The sequence below is a fragment of the Dermochelys coriacea genome, chromosome 3, assembly GCF_009764565.3.
Source record: "Dermochelys coriacea isolate rDerCor1 chromosome 3, rDerCor1.pri.v4, whole genome shotgun sequence".
Lineage (NCBI taxonomy): Eukaryota > Metazoa > Chordata > Testudines > Dermochelyidae > Dermochelys > Dermochelys coriacea.
This window is the reverse complement of record NC_050070.1, coordinates 63,174,778-63,188,745: the sequence shown is the minus strand read 5'-3', so window position 1 is coordinate 63,188,745 and position 13,968 is coordinate 63,174,778. Positions and strand designations below refer to the sequence as shown.

The following is a 13,968-nucleotide window of genomic DNA, read 5'->3' as shown; positions in this document are numbered from 1 at the left end:
TTACAATATAGCTACCTTAGAAGATGAAAGGTGCATACAACTATGCCAGAATTTGAACCTGTGGTTCCAGGTAATCTGAATTTCAAATCAAATGCCAGACCAGTAAATGCTCACCTCTAATGATGTGAAAAAAAAAATGCTAAAGTGCTGCTCTCTTTAAAAAAAAAAAAAAGAAAAACAAAAATCAAAACCACTTTTTTCGAGAAAACAGGCTTAACAAATCAGCCAGGTCATAAATGTCTTTATCCACCTATAAATAGATAAAACTGTCACCATGGAGCAGCAAAGAAAAAAAAAATCACAAAAAAAATAAATTTCCCACTAAATTCCATGGGCCTATGGATGCCAGAAGAAGATAGAGAGAGCCAGACACTTGCGGAGAAAAGTGATTTTCAAGCACTCTGTTTACCTGCCGTAAACCTATATTGTTAAAACCCTGGAATGCTGTAAAGAAATTATAAAAATCCTTCAAAAGAACATGCTGGTACACCACTATTGGTTAGTGGTCTAAACGGTTATCCTCCCTCTAATGATAATGAGGCACATAGTGTTCTGCAAATGTTTCCTTTGTATTTACTATGCATATAATAATTTACAAACAAATATATAAAGTGCTGTCCCCATTATCCTCAGTATTAAATTATTGTAGATACTCATGGATACATCAACCAAAATAATGCTTTATGTATTAAGTAGCATTATATTTCTACCTTGCAAACAGCCTCTGTATCCCAAGGTAAAATGGTCTTCAGATCAATTACTTCGCAGGACACACCTAGCTTTTCCTGAGCCATGGTTGCCACCTCTCGAATAACATGCACCTGAAAAAGCAAGATGATGCAATAGCTGAGCTATCTGAAAAATTAAAAGGATACTTAAAAATGTGTTTGTTTATGCATTCAGAATTTTAATGGTTTAACATTATTTTATTTCATGATAGTTTATCTGAGAAAATTTTGCATGGAACAGCAAGCTACTTATTGAGTAATTTAATAAACATCTAGTCCTTTGCTCTGTTTTCTCATTTATTACTTGAATTCTGTGTTCAAAAACTAAGAAATAACTCAAACACAATCTACAACTATCATTCTGGGAAAATGTAAAATTGCTACTGCAGACACATGCTTTTTGTTCATCAGGAACATTTATCAAATTTCTGGCAAATATCATCCTTAAGTGGACTGAATCAACCTTATTTTAATACTCTGCCATCCCTAACGTTTTTTTTAGATCTGTGAACAAGCTAAGACCAAAACTACAGAGTAATAATTTTTATAATAGTAGAACAGGGAAAAAAAAAAGTCACACAGACAAAAAAGTAGTAGTAGGTACTGCACATACTACAATCTACAACAAGATACATGTAATAGATAATCAGGTGCGTGTCTCTTGCTTTTAAAGTATTGTCATGGGAAAAGATTAGAAAGGATAAAAAAGTGTCAAAATTAACAACACTGTCTCATTCAAAACAAGAATACAAAGGCAGTTTATTAGTAAGATATGAAATATGCAGACTCATCAGTTAAACCAGTACAGAATTTCAGTGCAACTTTGATCAACGTCAAATCTTATATTATAATTATAATCAACAAATATGAAAAAAGGCAAGTATCACCTCTCCAGCAGGAGAACTACACTGAATAGGAATGAAACTAGTTTTGCTAAAAAGTATTCATTATTTAGTCACGCAGTCCATTTAGCAGCATATTCTTAAGAGCTTCTTAATATAAATGTAAAACAGTTTGCACTTCCTGACATCCTTTTTACAAAGAGTGTTACATTGATCTGTACGATCACCCAGACAAACAATGGGTCAACACTGTAATGGTAAAACATAAGATTGAATGCAAATATTATAAATCAACTTTTAGCTTTCCATCTACAAACCCTTTAATGTGTGTATAGCCTTTCACAAAACAAGCGTTATAGTAGCTAGCAAATATTCTGACTCTAGAAGTAACCATCATAGTAGCTGACTGGGAACTCATTTTTCGCCTCCTGTAAATCACAAAGTGTTGGTTTCTGGGGTAGAAAAATAGAGAAAATTTGTTTTCAAATTTAAATTTCTACAAATTCAAACCAGAAGGTTCCTAAAAACTCTGATTTGTGCAATGCACTTCCCCTACTAAATAGTCAGCTAGCAAAGCTTTTGACACGGTCTCCCACAATATTCTTGCCAGCAAGTTAAAGAAGTATGGGCTGGATGAATGAACTATAAGGTGGATAGAAAGTTGGCTAGATTGTTGGGCTCAATGGGTAGTGATCAATGGCTCCATGTCTAGTTGGCAGCCGGATTAAGTGGAGTGCCCCAAGGGTCGGTCCTCGGGCCGGTTTTGTTCAATATCTTCATTAATGATCTGGAGAATGCTGTGGATTGCACCCTCAGCAAGTTTGCAGATGACACTAAACTGGGAGGAGAGGTAGATACACTGGAGGATAGGGATAGGATACAGAGGGACCTAGACAAATTAGAGGATTTGGCCAAAAGAAATCTGATGAGATTCAACAAGGACAAGTGCAGAGTCCTGCACTTAGGACGGAAGAATCCCATGCACCGCTACAGACTAGGGACCGAATGGCTCGGCAGCAGTTCTGCAGAAAAGGACCTAGGGGTTACAGTGGACGAGAAGCTGGATATGAGTCAACAATGTGCCCTTGTTGCCAAGAAGGCCAATGGCATTTTGGGATGTATAAGTAGGGTCATTGCCAGCAGATCGAGGGACGTGATCATTCCCCTCTATTCGACATTGGTGAGGCCTCATCTGGAGTACTATGTCCAGTTTTGGGTCCCACACTACAAGAAGGATGTGGAAAAATTGGAAAACGTCCAGCGGAGGGCAACAAAAATTATTAGGGGACTGGAACACATGACTTATGAGGAGAGGCTGAGGGAACTGGGATTGTTTAGTCTGCGGAAGAGAAGAACGAGGGGGGATTTGATAGCTGCTTTCAACTACCTGAAAGGGGGTTCCAAAGAGGATGGATCTAGACTGTTCTCAGTGGTAGCAGATCACAGAACAAGGAGTAATGGTCTCAAGTTGCAGTGGGGGAGGTTTAGGTTGGATATTAGGAAAAACTTTTTCACTAGGAGAGTGGTGAAACACTGGAATCTGTTACCTAGGGAGGTGGTGGAATCTCCTTCCTTTAAAGTTTTTAAAGTCAGGCTTGACAAAACCCTGGCTGGGATGATTTAGTTGGGGACTGGTCCTGCTTTGAGCAGGGGGTTGGACTAGATGACCTCCTGAGGTCCCTTCCAACCCTGATATTCTATGATTCTATGATTAAAAGGATAAATAAAAGTCAGATGTTGACAGTCGCCTTTCTAGATCAAATTTGCTTTCTCCAACATCTTTAAGGACTAAGATGGCATTGAAAATGACCCAGCAGGTTTGGTTATTCTCTTATCAGCTCTATGTATCCTAACAATCATTAAAAACACTGCATGCTATGTAACATGAGACCACACACAATCTAGACTGAATGTAGAAATTGCAATCATATTCAAATTAACGTAGATGGAGTGGAGGATGATATTAAAGAAAAATATTTGACCAATGAGTGAGGAAGATCTAGAGATTAGTTTCAAGATGGAATAATTGGCCAAAACTCCATTTAATCAATGTAGAATACAGAAAAAATGAGTCCATGTGTAGAGCTCCAAATACATGCATAAAAAAAATAGACTACATATTTCTATATACTTCTCAAAGAAGTTACTGAGGTTGCTTGAGACCTGGCAGATTTGGCTGTGACTCTTTCCAGCAGGTTTACATTAGCTAATTCATAACATAGTCTAATGCCGCCTGTAATCCAATTAGAAAGTCTGAGTTGAAATCTGTTGATCTTTCATCCTTTCTGCATAAACTATAAACAATCTAGGCCCTAAATGATCCAGTTTGGTCTAGATAGCATGGCAGCACTATGTGCATGCAAAGTGTGTAGCTTAGCTTCCCCTTTACCAGGGTATGACTTGGAGAGGAAAACAGTGAGGGGAATCACTAATTTGAGATGGAAAAATCAGAAACTATTTTTAGTAGAAATTTGGGCAGAAACTGTCCTATAAAAGGCAGTCCTGCCATAAGGGCCTGAATATCGCCCACCTTTCTAGCAAATATTACTACCACCAAAAACCTTGTTCTGATGAACCGGTGAAAAACAGCACATAGCTACAGGCTGAAAAACTGGTTTCATCAATCCCATTAGTACAATGTTTTGCTCCAAAAGTAGTCCGATTAGGGGATAAACCCTGATAAGGCTCTTCAGGAATTTAGCTAATGTGGGATAAGCGAAAACTGAGTACCTTTGAATCAGGGGGCGATTAGCTAACATAGCTGTTAAGTAGAGAGTGAAGAAGAGATTAATTAGGTCTGAGAATGAAAACTACCTCAGCCAGGCTGATACCAGCATTATCATTTTAGCCAAGATCTAGCTGAGTTTTCTAATTACTCTTGGGATTAGAGGAACTGAAGAATAAACTGAGGACCAGTGAATCAGAAGTGCATATGCTACAGAACCTTGGTCTTGACATCCTCTGGAGCAGAACTCGCAACATTTTCTTTTGTTCATTGTTGCAAACAGATCTATGGAGGACTGACCCTCATCAGCAAATATTTCTTGGATGGTGGCATCCTTTACTGGCCGTTAGTGATCACTTGTCTCAGCAAGCACTTTTACAATCAGCCAGCACATTTTGTAGATCTGGTCGGCGGAAAGCTGCTAGATTTATGTTTTATACAACAGTTTCATGATGCAGTTCTTGATAAAGAGGAGTGAATCTTGCTCCTTGTCAGTTTCTGAAAAACAGTGATGTATTGTTGTCCATCAAGACCAAAACCGATGATCCTTTAGCACTGGAAGGAATGCTACGCAAATATGACAAAATTGCTTGCAACTCCAGAATGTTTATGTGCAATCAAGACCAGATGCACTTGATGAGAAAAGAGGCCTTGAATCTGTAAGTAGTCCAGGTGAGTCCTCCATCCCAGATTGGGAGGCATCTGTTTCTAGATCTTGGATGGTAACAGCGGAGAGAAGGGCACCCCCTTGCAAAATATCTCAGGATCCTTCCACCAATTTAAAGATGAAAGTGCAGGTTTCTTCTTTGGTTATGTCTAAAGCGATGATATACTGACTTCAAAACCATTACATGTAGTGAAGGTGAAATCTGGCATGCTGAATTACAGAGATGCAGAAAGCCATGTGGCCTAAAAACCTGAGGCAAGTTCTCACTGATGTTTGAGAATGTGCCTTCAGTTGATTGACTAAATCTAGTATGTTGCTGAATCTTTCCTGAGGCAGTAAGCTCTTGTTGAGTCCAAAACTGCTCCTATGAAGTTTTATTCTTTTAACAGGGACAAGAATCCATTTTTCCTCATTGATTTGGAATCCTAGTAATGCACAGAACTGGAGAGTCTGCTGATATCCCCCAGTTGAGCCAGTCATCAAGGTACAGATAATTAACTCTTGCCTTTCTCAGTGTAGCCTATACAGATGATACTGGCTTGTGTTTATAGAGAAATGTGTTCAAATGTAAGCAGGCCTGTCAAGGTTCCTTCCCCACTCTGAACTCTAGGGTACAGATGTGGGGACCCGCATGAAAGACTCCCTAAGCTTATTCTTACCAGATTAGGTTAAAAACTTCCTCAAGGTACAAACTTTGCCTTGTCCTTGAACCCTATGCTGCCACCACCAAGCCTGTTAAACAAAAGAACAGGGAAAGAGCCCACTTGGAGATGTCTTCCCACAAAATACCTCCTTTCCTGGAGAAGGCTTGATAAAAATCCTCACCAATTTGTACAGCTGAACATAGACCCAAACCCTTGGATCTTAAGAACAATGAAAAAGCAATCAGGTTCTTAAAAGAAGAATTTTAATTAAAGAAAAGGTAAAAGAATCACCTCTGTAAAATCAGGATGGTAAATACCTTACAGGGTAATCAGATTCAAAACATAGAGAATCTCTGTAGGCAAAACCTTAAGTTACAAAAAGACACAAAAACAGAAATATACATTCCATTCAGCACAATGTATTTTACCAGCCATTAAACAAAAGGAAATCTAACACATTTCTAGCTAGATTACTTACTAACTTAACAGAGTTTGAGCCTGCATTCCTGATCTGTTCCCGGCAAAAGCATCACACAGACAGACAGACCCTTTGTTCCCCCCCCCCACCAGCTTTGAAAATATCTTGTCTCCTCATTGGTCATTTTGGTCAGGCGCCAGCGAGGTTATCTTCGCTTCTTAACTCTTTACAGGTGAAAGGGTTTTGCCTCTGGCCAGGAGGGATTTCATAGCATGGTATACAGAAGGGTGGTTACCCTTCCCTTTATTTTTATGACAAGGGCCAAAACTCTCCTTCCTAAAAACAGGTTTGACAATAGTCCAGTGAGGCCCAGTAAAATATAAGTAAAGAGAAGTGAAAAACTCAGAGGCAAGTTAGAAATAAGTTAGGCCATAACCCTAGGTTGTGTTGTAAACATGTTTTTATGGTTTTACAAGTGTTTTAGATAAAATGTTAACATTTTGGTAAACACTAGCTTTATTGGTAGTTATTGGTATGGTATTTACGCAGATGTTAATTAAGATGATGCTTAATGTTAAGTAGCCAATGGAAAGCAAAAAATATTTTATGATAGAAATGTAGATATGGTGAAAGGTAGATTTAATGATAATTAAAGGGCATTATTAAAATTTATTATAAAAAAGGAGAGCATGCTAATTTTACCTTTGGAGAAAGGATTATAGCCTTTCTCCTCATTTAGGGACTGAATACCCGTAAATGCATCATTTCACCTGATAATGTGAATATCAATACATTACCAGCACCTTTTTCTTTGGTATCAAAAGATAGTGGGAGTAAAACCTCCTCCCTCTGAATTCTGTTGGAATTTCTACTGTACTGAGAGCCAGAAGTGACTCAACTTCCAGCCTGTGTAGCATGCTCTTGTGAGGGGGGCTGGGAAAAGGAATGATGTGCAGAATAGGAAGTGTGTGGAATTGAATGGAGTATTCTAGTTCTATTATCTCCATTACCCAACAATCTGTCATTACAGTACTCCAAACCCCACAAAAATGAAAATGGTGATTGCCAAAAAGTTAGTGGGGGTTGGGGGATTACAGAACAATCCACTAGAAGTTGCACACAGTTCCCAATTGACAAGTCAAATTTGCTGACTCAAGGACAAAGCTGGATGTGCAGAGGATGCTGATGGTTCTCTCCTTTTGCCTTTGACACTTTCTTGAAGACTCAGAATGTCCGTGTTCAGTGTAGTAAGACTGCCTATTAGAAGATTGGGGCCTAGCTAGTTTCCTGTTTAAAAGCAGGAGTATACACCTACAAACATCTCAAGGTGACACAGGACTCCTTTAAAGGACAGTGTATGAGTCTTGAAAATGAATAAATTACATCCCTCAAAAGGAAAGTCTTCTATAGCAACCTCCACTTCCTTAGGAATGCCCGAAGCTTCAAGCCAGGACAATCTTCTCATGGTAATCAGGTTGCCATAGAAACCTGGCCACAATATCTGATGCATCAAGAATGTGGGATGTACTATTAGCTGCCTTCTAAAATTAAAGACTTATTCTTCCCTGTGGTTCTGCAGGATTTTATTAGCAAATTTGGAGATGTAGTCGTAGTCCAAATGGTCATATTTCTCCACCACCACCTGGAATACTAAGATTCTCATCTGTAGGCTTGCATATGAGCAATTTTTAGGGCTCCTTGTCACATAGGGCTGATCTGGGAGGACCTTGATGCTTTGTTCTTTTGTGGACCAACAACATCATGAGGGATACTGGAGCCAGACTGTAAATAAATTTGCTGAAACCCTGAAGATGGTACTCAGTGTCAATATCTGCATGTTTGCAAGTTGGAATTGGAGCAACAGACGCTGCTGTCTGCCAGAGAAATTTTGCAAGGTCCAGGACATCTTTATTAATGGGCATTGCTAAGATTACCTTACGTGGTGGTATACAAGATGTCTGTGAGCTTGTGAGACATCTCCTGCACACCTTCTACCATGATCTCTAGCATGCCTGACCTCCTTGCAGACTGACAGCCCCATTGAGCCCAGAAGGGCCAAGGGTACTGATAAGCATAAGGAAAAGGGGGCTATGGTGGAGTATACCTAGGTAGGGATCCTGTGAACTATAGAACTAGAGTAAAGGTAATGACCCTAAATTCCCACAGGACTATGGGTCAGTGGATAAGATCCCAGGGAATGAGAGGGAAATGGCTCTACCATTTTCAGAAGCTGAGGAAAAGGAGTATTCCTCCTTGAGTAGTGCAGCTGATGTGGCAGGGGTGTAAGGCAAACCCGCAATCTAACCTCTGGACAGTACCACAGATGTACTTGACACCAAGGTATGTGAAGCAGTCTGTATTGAAGGGGGTACCTTAGTGACCAAAAGCAATGGCAAGACCAGTACCAACGAGACAGATATGTCTCTGGGTGCGGTACAAGTCCTTGGTACTGAAAATTCTGGTATGGAAGACAGATGTTGAAAGGCTTTAGTATCAGAATAGTTGGTACAATACACTTCAGTGCCACGTGGCAATTTTTTTTACACTCAGACTTGGTGACTGAAGCCTGAGCGATTTGCAGAAGGACCCAATCTGGGCCTTGCAGCACCCTTCCTCAAAGCTAAATGTGGAGTTTTTGGCTGACCTTGCAAAAGTCTTACATTCAATTTGACAGCATTTCTGTGTCTGTCTGCCTGTAACACCATAACTTTTTCATGCCACATTCAATTAGTTCCAAAATGTCAGGAATTTTCTAGGAATCAATGGCCAGAACCCTATTATTTTTGGGGAAAAACAAAAAATGGAAGGGAATGGGCGACATGTGGAGCCCGTCATCTGGTTTAGTAGAGCCACAGCGTCAAGCACTGCTGCAACTGCCTACAGATCAAATAACTGGTTGACTGCACTCATTAACACCTTCCAGCATAAAGATATCCCTGCTCATCCTCCCAGAGTTTAACATGTTGACATCCTGAATTAACTTATATCCCAGACAAAAAAATAAGAGGAAATGGGGACATTCACATAGTCCTGCATGCAGGGAGAATGGGGGGGCACTGGTAAGGGTGAGGGGGATGCAGAGTCCCTAGCATGAGAGAGAAGGGGGATACGGGGTGCACACAGAACCTCTGGCAGGGTGAGAATAGAGGATGCTGCTATAGGGATGGGGGCTGGGTGCACACAGAACACAAGGTAGGAGGGAAATTGGGAAACCCTGACGTGGGGAAAAAAGGAATGAAGGCCGGCGGTCAAGGTAGAAATGGGAAGCATACAGAGCCACTGGTGTGAAGAGATGGGGGGAGTGTTTTGTAGGAAGTCCCTGATATACAGGGAATGGGAAGGTGAAAGACAGGGAACTTATTGGGTGGAGTGGAAGAACACAAGAAGCCCCTGGTGTGTTTAGTAACCTTGGTCTACAGAAGCTACAAAGTGAGAGACTTGCTAGTATGTTTTACTGAGCTGAAGACCCATGAAAGATCTAGACCTAGATTTCCTTTTAGGGTGAGAATACTCTTTCTCCCTGTGCTGAGGTGTGTACCACACACAGGCCCTGAATGGGCTAATGGGGGCCTGAGAGGCCAATTAACATACCAGGTTGCATCTGAAGGAGGAACAAGGATTAAGTGATCATAGTGCGCAGCTGAGCAGAAGCAGGCTGTTTAGTAGAAAGAGAGCACATTTGTAGCAGAAAGGGACCACAGGGGGAGCATTTGCAATCACTGTCTGGCAAAAGATAGGAGTGAGGAGGAAACCCAGGGGAAGAGAAAGGCCTGGGATCCTAGCCAGAGTAGGAGAAAGCTGGGGAAAAAAAGCTATGCTGCAGGTGAAGGGAACACCCCTTAGCACCGGGCCCTGAGAGAAGGGCAGGACTGGGTAAAGGCTGGGAGTTAAGCCTTGGAAAAAAAGAGGAAAAGGCTACGAAATCTTTGGCTATGGAAGAAGGCTCAGACTAAAAGGGAAAGGAATAATAAAGTGGCTTGCAGGAAGGGGTTGTACCCTGTGATTGTCCATGAAGGAGAGGGCAGCCTGGGAGAAGACTACTCCTAAAGCAGGTCTCAGAGAAGAGAGGCTCCAGAGAAGAAGTCCTGCGGGTCAGTGGTTCAGGAAGAAAGCCCTGGGAGGCAGCCCTGTGTGACAGAGCGAGGATGAACTCTGCAGATCCCAGAAGTGGGGCAAAGAAGTTCAGAGGACTGATTCTGGGAAGGATAGAGTTTTTTGTTCCTTTGAGTTGGGACATCATTACCCCGGAAGGAGACAGAACATTATGTAACTTGACCAGAGGGCCAAGCCATGGAAGACCACAAGAGAGGCTGACAGCCAGCAGGAGGTGCTGAGTACGAGGACCCCTTGCAACCTAGCATTCTGTCACAGTGGGGTGCTATGGGCAGTCAGTACACTATCTTAGACCCCCTGGCTGTAAGAGCTATTACCAGCTGAGGAGGAATATCATTTAGTGATGTCATAACCATAGCGGTAGCCTAAATTCCTCCTTACCTGTAAGGGGTTAAGAAGCTCAAGTAACCTGGTTGGCACCTGACCAAAGGAACCAATGAGGACAAAAGATGATTTCAAATCTGGTGGGGGGGGGAGAGGGGTTTTGTTTTGGATTCTTTGTTTGTGGGGCCATTCGCTCTTGGGACTAAAATGGACTGGACATCAATCCATGTTCTCCAAATCTTTCTGAACAAGTCTCTCATATTTCAAACTTGTAAACAGCTAGGCAAGGCGTATTAGTTTACCTTTGTTTTCTCAACTTGTGAATTTTCCCTTCGCTAGAGGGAGGTTTATCCCTGGTTTTTTGCAACTTTGAAACTAAGACTAGAGGGGGTTCCTCTGTGCTCTTTGAATTTTCTGCTACTCTGTAAGGTTAAACTACCAGCCTAAGTTTACAGAGGTGATTTTTACCTTTTTCTCTTTAAATAAAATCCTTCTTTTTAAGAACCTGACTGATTTCTCTATTGTCCTAAGACCCAGGGACTTGGGTCTATGATCACTTTATAACCAATTGGTCAGGACAGTATTCTCAAGCTTTCCCCAGGAAAGGGGGTGTAGGCTTGGGGGAATAGAACTCCAAGTGGTCCTTTCCCTGATTATTTGTTAATCACTTGGTGGTGGCAGCGATCCCAAGGCAAGAAAGGAATCTGTGCCTTGGGGAAGTTTTAACCTAAGAATAAGCTGGTAAGAATAAGCTTAGGGGGTCTTTCATGCGGGTCCCCACATCTGTACCCCAGAGATCAGAGTGGGGAAGGAACCCTGACAGATGTCCACACCAGAGGAGAGGAGCGTAGAGGTGACAGGAGCATTTTTGATAACCGTTCTGGGTTTTCAGCATCCGATGAAGTGAGCGGTAGCTCACGAAAGCTTATGCTCAAATAAATTTGTTAGTCTCTAAGGTGCCACAGTACTCCTTTTCTTTTTTGCAAATACATACTAACACGGCTGCTACTCTGAAACCAGTCACTTCAGTGTGTGTCTCCTCAAATACTGATCTTTCCAATAAGATATTTTCAGGCGTGCTCCCTCATTTTTTGCATTCTCTGAGGATGATCTGCAAAGTGAACACCTGTCAACAATGTGCTTTCTCCCAAACCCAGTAGGAAACTGGTGTGTCCATTTCTTAGAAACATTATTGCATCCAAAAGGGTAATTTTTAAATCCTAGAGACTTCTGCTTTGTGACAGCACACAGAACCTTGGCAGTCTCTCAGGGAAAAAGATTTCCAAACTGAATAAATGAACAGAAAAAAAAAATCATATCACTGATTGCTAAACTAATTTACCTACATCTTACAAATAATGAGATGACCACACAGTAAGAATTCAGATGCTGTCAAGTTCTGACTGAAAACAGTGAGAAGTGAGAAGGAACTGTGGAGCAACTGGCCACCTTTTGTCCCCTTGGCTAAAGGCAGGGAGACACTCATTGAGAAGGTGCAGCCTCCAATGGATACTTCTGGTCAAAAGAATCCAAACTTAAGTGCACAAGGCACATGAGCATCAAGAGTGGAACATACATAGACAAGCACCTGATGGAGATGAGGGCTCTACTATCTAGGAAGAGAACTCCATAACAACATCCTGTACGTGGATAGGAAACAACGAAAGAGGTAGTATTCTATTGTATGGGTCAGTCTGAAAGAGCAGCAGGTGTGAGCAAATATCAGATACTATTTTTAGGTTTAATGTCGTTCAGGTGTACCGTGCAGGAAAGAGGTGCTATACAAATACCAGAGAGAATACTAGTTGTTTCTGGGCCTTGCTGTTCCCATCTAGAAGATAGTCAGATGCACTATGTTGCTGCTACTGCTCTCTCCAGTTACCTCCTCAGACTGCTTCTGCAGGTGCTGCCTACTAGCAGTCTCTAGCTGCCTCAGAAGCTTCAGTTGCTGCTGCTTCTTCAGGTAGCTGCTTCTCTTCTCCTTGCTGATTGATCTTCTCTGCTTGGCTCCACACACACTCTCACACATCAGTCTGCTGGTTGTCAGCCTTATATTCAGTCCCTAGTTTCCTATGGTTTGTTGCTTTTCCAAGACCAGAAATTAGCATAGATCCTCCCTGCCTAATTAGACCAGCTCAGCCAATCAGCTTGAATTTATTAGCCTAAACCCTCATATCGTCTAAATCCTCCTTCTAGGTATTAGCATAACACTTCCTCCTAATTCCATCCTTCAGGCATTTTTGGAGAGGAAGGTGAGTCATGCCTGTTGAACTCTATTTCACCCCCATCTCTTATCTGCTATTGGTCAACTTAGTCTGTGTCCTCCAATTTGATGTTTTCTAACAGAGAATCATCATTGGCACCATTTTGGATTTTTAACTACCATTAATTATTACCTATCTAAAGCCTTAATTCTAAAAGTAACTACTGTTTTATTTAAGTTAAAGCATTATGATACTGTCACCCCCATTATGATGTAAATTTGAAGAGGTGATTTTCACGATGTTTTTAAACCCCTCTGTTTTCCTCTGCATCTCTCTGTCCTAGGTGCGGCAAGCTTTTTTTTTTTTCCCCCCTTCTCTTTTTTCAGACCAGCTAAAAGCAGAATCTCCTGTTTCACATCGGATGTTGTAAAGATTAGTGAATGCTTGTAAAGCACTTTGAACATGTAGAGCACTATAAAAGTGCTAAGTATTATTAATCATTATTCAGATCAAAAGAACCTCCAGTTTATATTTGGACTAGATTTTGCAAGGCCCAAGACATTTGTTTCTCTAAAGAGATGAAACTCTGAAAGTAGTATAGTCCTGACACACTGTCGGTGGCCAGACTGTTCTCTACAATATTACAAGTCAGGTAAACCTGGAATATTTCTCTCTCTAATCCTCAGAGTCAGCTTTCAGAGTATTGTTGTAAATAACCTTTAAAGCTACTTTTATTTCTGATTTCACTGTATTGGAAATATTACCAATACATTCTGCTTCAGATTTAATCGGAGTTGACCCGAGTTTTGACAGTTTTATCTGGGAGAAATTTTCACACAGATTCTCAGAAGGGAATATATTTTCCTCTCTCCAGGGAAAAACAGAGCACTCTTCTGCTGGAGAGACAGGTGAACGTGGTCAAAAGCATTAAGACAGTGTCACACAAGAGCCAGTAGGTATTATAGTGGGTGCCAAGAAGATCAAGTGGCCTGAAAATACAAAACACTGCTCTACAGAGCTATGGAGATTATAGATGTAATGAGGCAGTGGCCTACCTCTAAGCACGAGTCTGTGGGACCATTACACTCTCTCTGGTGGGCAGAGCCGGGCTAGCCCCATCCCCCAAGCCAGAAGCAGAGGAACATGACAGGAAGTAGAAAAGGCAGGCCCTGCAGCTCAGTTTGCTGGAGCTAGGGAAGGAGACAGACATCTCCAGCCCACTGCAGAACTCCAGAACTGAACCTGCGCTGTGCAGAGCTCTGCCCCAGAGGAGACCAACCCTAGAGAGGAGTTGCTGGGACTG

The 13,968-nt window shown here is 41.5% G+C and overlaps 1 protein-coding gene across 6 annotated transcripts in view; it reads right to left on the bottom strand.

Annotated features, from left to right (window-relative positions):
- The window catches only part of BCKDHB (branched chain keto acid dehydrogenase E1 subunit beta), a 321,362-nt gene that overhangs the window by 197,754 nt on the left and 109,640 nt on the right, over positions 1–13,968 (bottom strand). For all 6 annotated transcript variants that reach the window (XM_043510555.1, XM_043510554.1, XM_043510556.1 and 3 more), the window contains exon 8: positions 711–821. In XM_043510555.1, coding sequence (XP_043366490.1) covers positions 711–821 — 111 coding nt within the window. The remainder of the gene's footprint in view (positions 1–710; positions 822–13,968) is intronic.